The 11,770-nt window shown below is 37.2% G+C and overlaps 1 protein-coding gene across 4 annotated transcripts in view; it reads left to right on the top strand.

The window, feature by feature from the left end:
- Positions 1–727: 727 nt before the first annotated feature.
- Positions 728–11,770, top strand: part of pparg (peroxisome proliferator-activated receptor gamma) — a 32,884-nt gene continuing 21,841 nt past the window's right edge. For 2 of the 4 annotated variants that reach the window (XM_062416431.1, XM_062416430.1), the window contains exon 1: positions 728–972. Coding sequence is in view for 2 of the 4 variants with exons in the window: in XM_062416429.1 (XP_062272413.1) it covers positions 1,453–1,504 (52 nt within the window). In the remaining 2 variants the exon portion in view is untranslated. Of the gene's footprint in view, positions 973–1,412; positions 1,505–11,770 lie in introns of those variants that run through there. The other 2 variants (XM_062416429.1, XM_062416427.1) reach the window with 2 other exon arrangements.

Raw genomic sequence — 11,770 nt, 5'->3', positions numbered from 1 at the left:
GCAAGTTAGTGTAGCTTAGCATAAAGACTGAAAACACTTATTGACAAAATTGTATCATGTTTGTTAAATCCATATAAATACCAAAAGTGTGAAAAACAGACGGATACTTTGCTATTTAATATATTATGTACATAAAAGTTGTTATACAGACAAGACGTATTTCGTTATGAGTAGCAGCAGCTTCTGGAGCCTTCGCTGGTTGCCTGGCAACTGCTCTGGGCCGAGAAATAGCATGGCATGTAACCCAACGGCTGTAACACTACAACTTGACGTTTTATCAGTTTTTTTGTATGGATTAAATCAAACAGATATAATGTGTTAATTTAATGAGCGAATGGAATTGCTGGTAAGTCGATTTTCTAACTTCTGGTCACAGCCAAGTAGGTGGTTTCCCCTTCTTTTCAGTCTTAGTTTGTGCTAATAAGTTAGCCAGAGACAGACACGTAATGTTAGCTGTCTGCAAAAAAGCTGAAAAAACCTTTCCCAAAAAATGTTGAACTGTTTCTTTTATCAATTAGGCTTATAATTCAGTTTTAAAAAATACATTAACTATAAAACAAGACACAAAGAAATATGCTTTCATTTGAGGTATATACATATTTTTTACCTGTCTCTCCCATCTCGGCGCAATAGACTAAGGTGAAATGAAGTAAATCAGATCAGGGTAACCTGACGCCTGAGCGTGTGTCCTCAGGATCCCGGGCGGCTGTGTGGAGAGGAGGGAGGAGAGAGAGAGAGAGAGACAGAGAGAGAGAGAGAGAGAGAGAGAGGCAGGCAGGCGGGCAGACACCGACCACAGCAGCGGCAGCATGACCAGAAACCGTCACAGCGACCAGACCTCACCACTTTGACGCTCCCGTGGAAGCGACAAAGTGCCACGGTGTCCCAGGCTGACCCGCACATTTAAACAACCGAAGAGGACCACCCAAAACAAGCAAGTGTGCGCCTCTGTGCCTCAACTCTCTGATACAGGTCAGTCACCTTCCGCTCAGTTCACATTTTTGCAGCGTTTTGAGTGTTGTGGCTGCTGCTGGTTGAATCATAACGAAATGGAAACCACTTTAACATGTTATTATCTAGTTTGCATTGGAGGAATATAGGGTATTACAAAATATGCAACCGATATATTTTTTCTTATTTCCTGTGTGAGTCAAGATGTATTAAATCAAAATCCTTATATTATTTAACCTCACAGTGGTTGAAAATGAATTCAAACTGGATTCCTACTCAGTCACTGTCAGAAATTCCTCTTGTTTTCTGGATCACTAGATTTAATATCTTGTGGAAACTCTTTTCTTTGCAATGTGTCAAACTTCCATTGCCTTATATATGAAGGGGTGGTGGGGGTGGTGAAGGTGGGGGTGGGGGGTGCGGTCACAGGACTGACAACTGGCACACAATCAGGTGTTGGTCCATAGTTTGTTCGGGCCACAGTGTGATTTTGAGTTTGACATGCAAACATCAGGCAGAGAGTTTAACCATCAAAGTGGTCATAGCTTCTCAGGTGAGTGCAAGACATTGTTTGGTTTTTACTGCTCTGGCTTTTGAATGCTGAGCAATCGTCATTAGTAACTCTATTAGAGCACTACATTTGTGTGAATACATGACTGTGACTTTTACACATCATATATATATGTATTTATGTTGTTCTGTCACATCTTCATGTTCCCTGTCATGTGAGACATTTGTACATATTACACAACATTCACGAAGTTTTGTATGTAAACCTGGGCCGTGACTCAGCATAATTTGGACACGAGCTCAAGGGCCAGCACTGATTTCTCTCTGAGGATTGCTGAGTAGGACTGGTCAGATACTCTCATGTGAAATGGCCGAATGTTGTATTATGATATAAGGAGAACGTATCAGTTTGTTGTACAAAACTCAGACCGCCACTGCCAACAGTGAATCTGGTTTTTCCCCGTATCTGTGGGCATATTTCTTCATCACTTGGTATGACCTTCTTGTAAATAATCTGATATTACAAATTGAGCAGTCAGGGAGAATTTATAGAGAATGACTTTACAGAAATCTTTGACATATTTTTTTTTCAGCATATCACTTATGCTACATTGTTTCGGTTTTTTGTTGTTTTGTTGTTAGATTGGATGCTCATTAATTTTGTGACACTTAAATAACCATGCACTGTGTTTGCATGTTTTGTCCATTTAATTAACTTTACTGCAGATCATTTTCCAATGCATATTTTTTTATATTTATCAAGCATTTTGGCCACAATTCTATGTTGAATCAATCTAGTAGCGACTATAAATTTGCTTGAAATTACATATCTACCTAAATTACATAACTATTTTGATAGTCAATTAATCAATTTCTGCCATTTTTGAAGAAAAATGCCAAATATTCTCAAATTATGGCTTCTCAAATGTAAAGGTTTTTTTTAAATGTTTTACTGTTATTGTGGTACTTTTTTGGTTAGATCTTTTTTGACTGTTGTAATCTGAAAATGTCAACTAAATTCAAATGATTGAACTACATCATCACACTAAAATAAATGAATCGATTATCTGTTACAAGCTAATTTTAAGTCTCTGACAGTTTATTTTAACTGCATTGATGTCACCTAAAAGCAATCACTACAATTAAGATATTAAATTAATTCATAGCAACTTTGGTTGCCATTAACATGAGATAGGCGATATGTTGTTGATAATAAATGACCTAAAATGTGCCGAACCACCTTGATGGTCCACCAAAGAGTAATACAATTATATGTTCTTATACTCATCCATAATAAGTGTTAGTGAAAATCAACAGCTCAGTAAAAAAGTAAAAAAGCAACATATCTTTGAAAAACATGCTGTAAATATCTGACAATAAATAAACAATAGGTAAGAAGTTGTCTTTTACCAGAAGAAAAATGCCCTCCGACCTTTAAAGCCATTAAAATGATTGAAAATAAATACTAAAATGAGAGGACATGATAGGGAACAAATCAGTTGCTTGTTCCTAAAAACGTTTTTTAAGGGGTTTGTGAAAACGTTTTTAAAGGTTAAAATATCATCACTGATGTAATATAGCTATTTTAAATTAGGAGAACTTGTGATGAATTTGCAGTTGAGAAATAACCTATTTTGGAGAAGTTATAAAAAGCACTTTCTCAAATGAAGAATTCTCCTCTGGATTGATCTCATCACATCCCAATCACATTTATGCTATGTTAAATTGGGAATCATGGGGAAATAGGGCATAATCATTTGACCTTTACTATATACTCGTGTGTTTTAAGTGTCCTTTTTTAGGCAGCTGTTTGAGTTGTGAATCTTCTGTACACCGAGTGTGGAAAGTTTTGTCTAGTATAACAAAAGGATATGGTTTAAATCTGTGGTCTTTTAAATCAGTCACAGGAAAACACAGATTATTGGTAAAATCATTGTGTAATCTTTGCGTGAGCTACTCAAAATCTTATTGATTGAGTATGTTGATACAGCGGCAGTCAGTGATTACTGGTATTATTATTGCTTATCAAGTTATATAATTTCCAAAGAGAGGTGTGTGTGTGTTGTGAGTGTGTGCGTGTGCGTGTGCGTGCAAATGATCTGGACTTCGCTCTGTTGTCATAAATGAAAGGAGTGTTTCAAGATACCATGCTATGTTTATGTTGTCCCTCACATGGCCTGAAAGTCATTTTTAACTCTCTGGGGACAACATACCCCCACACATAGCTTTGTTTTAGTTGGTGTGAAGACGTAGCTCATTTTTAAAGAAGCCTGTTGGATTAATCACCGCGGGATTCATCAAATGATCAGATGCAGCATTTGTTTGTGTTGTAAGCAGTGGTGTTAATAAGGTATAAATGAAACCTTGCATGAATGTATGATGAAAGGAAGGAAGACGTTTTTTCTCTATGAAATTGATGAAATGACACGCTCCAAGCAGCCCACAGATCGTTAACAAACAAACCACTTTTGCTTCCAAACCGCCAACATCCTCGATTTTTACTATAATTGAATTTTTCACATTGTTGTTGTTAAATTTTTTAGAAGGGCTCACATTTGAATTGGTTTCATCAGATGGCATTGAGACCATGTTTATGGCATTTTGCCTTAAGTCGTTTGTTTTTTAAATTAGGTGTAATCATTACCTTCAAGGCCAATCACATTACCATTTACTTAAAGCAACATTTTGGCTGCAAAATTGGATTTCCTTTGACAGCAAACTAATTTTGGTCCACAAGATTGTTGTTTGCTCTTTAAACTTCAGTTCTACTAGTTCACGTTTTATGTCTCCATCGTATTTTTCAAACCACGATGTCCTATCACTTTTACTGTAAAACACAACTTGTTTGCAATGTGAACCAACGTCCTGGAGAAATCTTTTGATTTTATGGTTATTCAAGAGAATCATGATCTAGATTTGTGGTATATCTTGAGCAGTATCTGTTAATTGGTTACAGGACTACAGATAGAGTTGTTTAGTTTGGATGGCAAATCCTTTTTGGATTTATTTGATTTAAAAACCAAAAAAGAATATCTGTTATATTTAAAACTAAGTTTACCAAAGGTTTTACAAAATAAATCAGCTGTAACTGAGACAACATTCATATTTATTTTCTCTCAACACCAAGACATTGTGGCAAGAAATGCTTGAATCACAACACCTGCATCCGAGAAATGATTCATATTGAAAGCAACATCAAAAAGCAAGATCTCAGTCCTAAACCCTAACCCTCTTTATTTTTTGCACCAAATGCAGTCCGTGTTTGGATAAAGAAGAACATATTTTAATGCAAAAATTGACATTCCATTCACACTTTTTTCAGCCAAAAAGTTTAACGTTACCAGAACAACAAAAATAAGAAAATAATAACACAAATGCACAGGCTGATAAGTATCACATTGATCACTCTAACAGCTTGAATCCACTGGGCGCATGTTCTGGCTGCGACAAGGCCACCGGAGCTGATCACTCTAGTCAGCGCTTATGATCCCACCAGACACGCCACAGCGTGTTTCAGAAGCATCCCAGGAGCAGCGCTCCGCTTAACATACGCACCTAGTCTATTTGTGATGGAAACCGCGTAAAACTGCTCAGAGCAGATCGAGGCAGAAAGTCAGACACAGGGAAAACATAGAGCACCCAGTCCATTTTCAAAATAAAACACTGTGTGCAGGCTCCCAATTGTATATCACATCACTATATCAACATTACGTCATAACCAGTGGCACCAAGCCAGAATTCAACCTGTCATATTATATGTGTCACTATGAAAATGGAAAATATGATCCAAACCCATCAGGTGTAAACATTCATCGCAATTTACAAATGTCCTTTGATCTACCATAATTACCATAGTTGTACCTTGTTTCTCAGAACTCATTGCTTTGGTGAGTATATTGTTATCATAACAAATAGAACATATAGCTAAACCTAGGTAAATAAGACTGATGTTAAAAAAAAACAGAATTATCACTAAATAAGTCTTTAATTAGTTTCAGTCCCTCCACATGGTAGGACCCCAAGATCAAATAATAACACAGGACCTGCCGTAAGACCTTATCATTTCAGCTACTACTACACTTTAGTGGTGCATCCTCCAAAAAAAAAAAATTACGAAGAAATGACCAAAACATAACTAACACAAACATCCATCCATACAAACACATACATATACACTCATAAGAAGGGTTTTTTGACAGTGCACTTTGACATAGATATTATTCAACAGACAGTAAGATTATCCAGCAACCTTTGTCCCAATTTCCCTTTTAGAATGATGTGGGAGCAAACAGCAGCTCCTCAGGTCAAACCATCTTTATTGAGTAGGAACTTCACACTGACTCAGACTTTTTGGGCACAAGGTTCTGCGTGGTTTATTGGATGTGGTTTTGCTTGAGACATCACTAGGTCAGGGCATCAGGTCTTGCTGAGGATGATCAGGATGACATAACCAGTCACCTTAATTGAAAAATGGTTATTAATTCTTAAATGGAAGAGTTGCTTGGAGAAAAAGTAAGACCAGACTGTCAGTAGTTTTCTTTTTTATTCCTCTTTCTTGTTCTCATTTGTCCTCATGGTTCACTAACTTTTGAAACAATGAGTTTGTGATTTCAGACATAGTTAGACCAAAACAGGCATCTGATTTCTAGATTTGAATGGCTAAAATGACCATGTTGCAAATTTGATCAGCCAGCAAGCTAATTAAGATAACATTTGCTTCATAAGTTGGTGAAAACACTGTCTGTACAATTTACTTGTATTGTTTCTAGTCTTATAAAAATGAAAACTTAAAATGGTAAAAATGGTTCTTAAATATGCACTTAATGGCTACATATATGATATCATACTTGTTATGATATACCCTATATATAGATATACTTGTTTGTTTTTTCATTTAGTATGTTTTCATTTTAACATTAATAGAGCAATGACTTTTAGGATATAAGGACTAACTGATGTTGTCTGTTCAGAATATGCAATCTTGGCTAACATTTCTGGGGTTTCTGGAGTGTAAACTTCTCCAAATCCATTACTGAGTTGAAAAGAGCTGCTAAAGCAGGACGGTTACTGCTGTAGGTACTATGATAATTAGTTAGGCATGCTAACGATTGCAGCTTATGTGAGAGCAGGTAATCACACAGTTAAATGCATCACTTACACATTGGCTTGTTTTTGGTTTTGGAAAGGCCCTCCAAACTCTCTACAATTCAGTATGAGTATTTGCTCTCATTGCAGCCTTAAGCACACTGCCCCAACATGTAGAGAAAGCCAAAGCGTGACAGACCTGCCATGCGTAGTTAGGGTTAATTCACGGTGAACAATCACTGTTCATAGAAAGGACTTCACGAATGGTCAATTGTTGGAGCCAACTGTGACATAAATGTTCTCATTTTAAATCCACCTTGAACCTTCCTATTTTACAAACAACAGTTTCCTTTGCGTAGATCTTTCCCAACACTCATGCTTACAGTACGTTCTGTGAATGAGAGTCACGTCATATGTTGTTTTGTTATTGTCCTGCCAAACAGCAGCCGAAGGCAGCACACTCCCGTCTTTTCCTCTACACTTCGAGGAACAGGGCATGACCCTTCCCACATTGTACCTCTCCCTCTTCCTACCGTTTTGTCCTCTTTTCACTCCCCGTCTCTGTCAAAACACTGGTTTAGCTATAAATCCTCTCACCGCTGTGATGTCTCACATGACTCTCACCGCTGAGATCACACTCACATATAGAGATGCTTAACCTGTGTTACATCATCATGAATGACAATTTTATCGAGTCAGTTTTTTATCTCCATGAATATCTTCTTCTCTCATCCCCATTCTACTTCTCCATCCTTTTTAACTTAACACCTCTCAGGCTCAGAAATGTGTACAGCATGTCATGAATGGAAGGAGTGCCCTAAACTATACTTTGTTTATGCTACGCACACGTTTGCTCACACACACATAGTATATCCTTTAGTGTAACACATGGCACATGCAAGGCCTTGACAGCATGCACCACTCCTTCCCCTTATCCAGTGAGGAAGCTCTTGTGGCTCGAGGGACTCATCAACCATTAACTCATAACTATTTAAAGGAATTAGGGGAAAGTTCATGTCCTTAGATTATTGTGAAAACTACAGATTCCCATAGAGCAACATATGAAGCTGACACACACACACCCACTCTCCTCTTTCTCAGTGTTTCTCTTTTAATGTGTGCATACTGACCTTCCCATGTGCTGCCCATATCTGTAACAGAAGTTTGTTTTAAGTCGTGGTGTATTTGGTGGTGGCCCTGCATGCAAACATATAAGCAGAATGGTGTATCTGTGTGTCCGTATGTGTCCTTAAATGTGTCTTTGTTTACACAAAAGGGTTAAATATGTTTCTTTACTATTCCCCAGAGTGCTGTTTCAGCGGAGTTCACTGTGTCGCTCTGTGATACAAGACCCACCTCACGTCACGTCCCAGTCACATTATTAATCTGACAGCAGTGTAGAACATATCCTGAACATGAGTGTGTGTATGTGTATGTGTGTGCCTGTGCATGCTTGTGTGTGTGTAAATCTGGCAGGCTCAGCCCTACCATTACAATGGGAATCCAAGACAATGATCAAAAGGCGGATTGACAGATTGAAGAGTCAGATTAGCCCTTTTTGTTTCTAAATTGTTGTAGGAACAAATTATAATTAAAACGTTGGATGTTTTTGACATTTTGATTGTTGAGCTGATAATATATGATGATTAATATACAATATATTCTATATAAGTATGATTTGTGCATGAGTCTGCCCCATCTTGATCAGTTGGTATTGACAGTTGGGAGATACAATTTAACATGTATGGGGAATAATTTGAGCGTATAATTTGTCTTCTGATTAACTCATCTGTTGCTTTTATTATGATTAGTTAGAAAGTTTTATTTACACGACTGGAATCAGAACGTTGACATTACATTTGTAAGCAGGAGAAATAATGTGGCGGTGGGTGTCTGTGAGACGAGCAATTACAGCCAATAAGGAGGACGACTGTTTGAGAAGAGGTGCGATAGAAGGTGTGATTGGATGAGTGGGATGAATTGGGAGGTAGGATGATAGAGGAGAGGCTGTACGGGTGAAAGGTACAAATAATCCAGACTCAGTCTAATCACTGAAGTATAGTAAACTTGTAAAAAAAGTGCAAACTACTGAAATGTCCTTTGAGTGAGTGTCTAGTTATTTTACAGTCCACTTCATTATGTCTTATGCAGATACACAGCTCAGTTTGAAGGATACTTTTTTATTGTTCTGGGAAAAGTGCTTATTCACATTATTGCTGTGACTTAGATCTGAAGGCTGATATGAGTCTTCTGTCTGTGTGCACCCCCTAAAACCACAATTTATCATTTTAACGTTTCCATTTGTGTTTGAAATACTCAAAGACACATATGTTCAGCCCCATCGTGAACACGCAGACATTGGAGTGGTATGAAGCTTCAATTAACTTTCTCTCTGCCTCTCCATGCCCCATTTTGTCTAAAGTTTTTTTGTGATCGATATTCATTTCTGTTTGTGAGCATGTGAGAGTTTGTGGTTCTTTGTGAGATTTTAGCGTTTTCTCTGTGATGTGATTTTACTTGAAGCCTTTATGCCATTTCCATGACCAGTACCAAGCCATCGGTGTGCATTAACCAGACTACTCTTGTTTATTCTAATTCTTCTAATACATAATCATACATATCACATCAACTCCTGTGTTCTCTTTGTATTTCTTTAACCCTTACAGTACATACTGTTCATATTCTGACTCATTAATTAGTCTCTACACCTATTCACATTCATAAATTCCCCATCAGTCATTGATACATTGATTAATCCTTCAATTGATTCATCTTTTGAAGACACAATCACTATTTTATAGAATATGATGAATACAGCAACATGTTTGAATGCTGTTTTTCATTTTTTATGTCCATTTGTATAGATAAAAATGTGTATCAGCTGCACAAAGATAAAAAAGAGATGCATTTTATTTCCATTTTTGTAAACTGTGGGTCACATTAGGAAAAGTCTAGCTAAAATACATGTGTATAGGGTGTTTTTACAGCTTTCAAGTGTATAAATGGGTCAAATTTGACCCTGAACAGTATGTAAGGGGTTAAGATACATTTTGGGCATTCAACAGTGGATGGTGAAGAAGTTGACTGGAAACAAGGTTGACAGAGAGGGCACGACATGCAGCACAGGTCCCTGTGTGGCAGAGTAGCATGCACTGTAACCAATCAGCTTCCACCATGTTCTCTTTGTATTTAGTCCGTAGTTCATTACGTTGTGTTTATCTCTTGCTGCCAGCTTTACTCAGACTTCGCTGCTCTAGTTCCACATTTCTTTTTGCTGGCTCATCAAAAAACATGCCTACTATACGGTGCCTTTTAGTGTTCACGCCTTTCAGTGCGAAACATACAGTGGTGAAGTCTCAGTAAAGACACATTGGCTCTTGGCACTAAATATTGACAGTAGACAAGTAATTGGTCATTGTGCTGGTTAATAATAAAACTCATGTTGTATTTAAGTTGACAATGCATTCTCTTTTTTATTGCATGATTATTTTGGGCCCACATAACATGCACTAAAATACATAATTTGATGTAAGGGAACACAAAACCTGGTCTCTTGAATTATGGAAATTCCAGTGTATGATCTTATCTGATAAGTTATTTTACAGTTTTTCCCACACCTCAGGTTTGTTAGATGTAGTTTCAACTTGTGAATGAGGTTTAGGTTTCAACCTACAATACTGTACGTTTCTCATACTGTTAGACATGGTGGTACATTTGTCATAGTGTGGGCAGCGGCCGCCTGTGAGCTAGGTTAACATTTGCATAGCCTTGAAATGAGGCCAAAACACACTCATTTTATGTGAGCAGGTGCATCTATGGGTATAATTTCTATTTCTAAATCTGTAATTCAAGAGAATAAAGACCCTGAACACAATGCTGATTGAATTCAGGTTCACGCAATCAGAATAATACGTCATGTACCAAGAAGTCTAACCAGTCACCTTATTTTTACATCAAACCTTTGCTTGCTGCAAAGAAGTGATGGTTTCCCTTCTTTGAAAACACATAATGCAACATGTTGAGTAGGAATGATATCATTCTGATGAAAAAGTATGACTGTACTCATCATAAGATCAGATATACTCAAATTTTGGTTTCATCTGATTAACATTACTTTCTTTCTTTCAATCCTTCAAAGCTACTGTCAACTAATGTGAGACCACTTGACCCTACCTGTCCAACCTTTTGTCGCTTGATGTAAAATAAAATAGTTGTGAGTGAATAATTGATGGCAGCAGATAGCTGAGACTCTCTGTCTCTGGATGTTTTCAGCCTTTCCTGTGTCTCATTTCCTTGATAATTGTTTCTCTTTCTTCAGGATCAGTTTCATTTTGTAATACGTTTCTTTTTAAATGCTTGTTCAACCCCATATAGTCACGTAACTTGTGCACAAATGAAAATGGAGACTGATAAACCACTTCTCTATTGTTTGACCTGCACAAGCATTTCTGTGGATTTGATTGAATCTGAACAGATTTATAGTCACAGACATATATTTCTCATATGTGATCAGCTTAATTTTGACAGGAACAGTGCACCTTGATCAGTATTATTATGAATATGGAAAGATAATTGTGAACTGTTCCTGTCACTTGGCAAGATGTTAACTCAGCAATTAAATGTAGCTATAGTAAAATAGACAGTGCAAAAACAAAACAAGAGAACAGAGGTGAATAAAAATGTATACAATTGAGTTCAGATAAAATGCTAAAATAATCATTCAATGTTTGTTATAATATAGTATAACATAGCTCAAATCTGCTCAACCTCAAATAAAATCAGACACGAAGAAAACATCTGGCTTCAGTAGATTACATAACAGCTCTCATATTCTGTTTGTGAACTGATACCTAAGAGTAACTGTTAACATGTATAAAACGAAATCAGAGAGCCAGCATGTTTGTATTTTGTAAGTATTGCATGAGGAGGCAGAAGCATCTGCGTCACTGCTGTCACATCGACACCGAGTGACTGAGTGGAGGGAGAGAAGTGCAACCAGAGAGGCATGATTAGGTCGCCTGTCAGAGTGAAGCAACAGGAAATCATCTGCATCTGATGTCTACCACTTTACACACTCACACACTTACATACTTAAACACATACACACACAGATACGTAACAGCAATATAAGACAATAAGACAATACTTTTAAGCACATGGGCACACATACACAAGCATATACAGTACTGTTTGGACATGCACATAATGCATGAAAAAATGAGGA

Source organism: Scomber scombrus, chromosome 3, assembly GCF_963691925.1.
Source record: "Scomber scombrus chromosome 3, fScoSco1.1, whole genome shotgun sequence".
In the NCBI taxonomy this organism is placed as follows: domain Eukaryota; kingdom Metazoa; phylum Chordata; class Actinopteri; order Scombriformes; family Scombridae; genus Scomber; species Scomber scombrus.
This window is presented reverse-complemented; position numbering and strand designations above follow the sequence as displayed.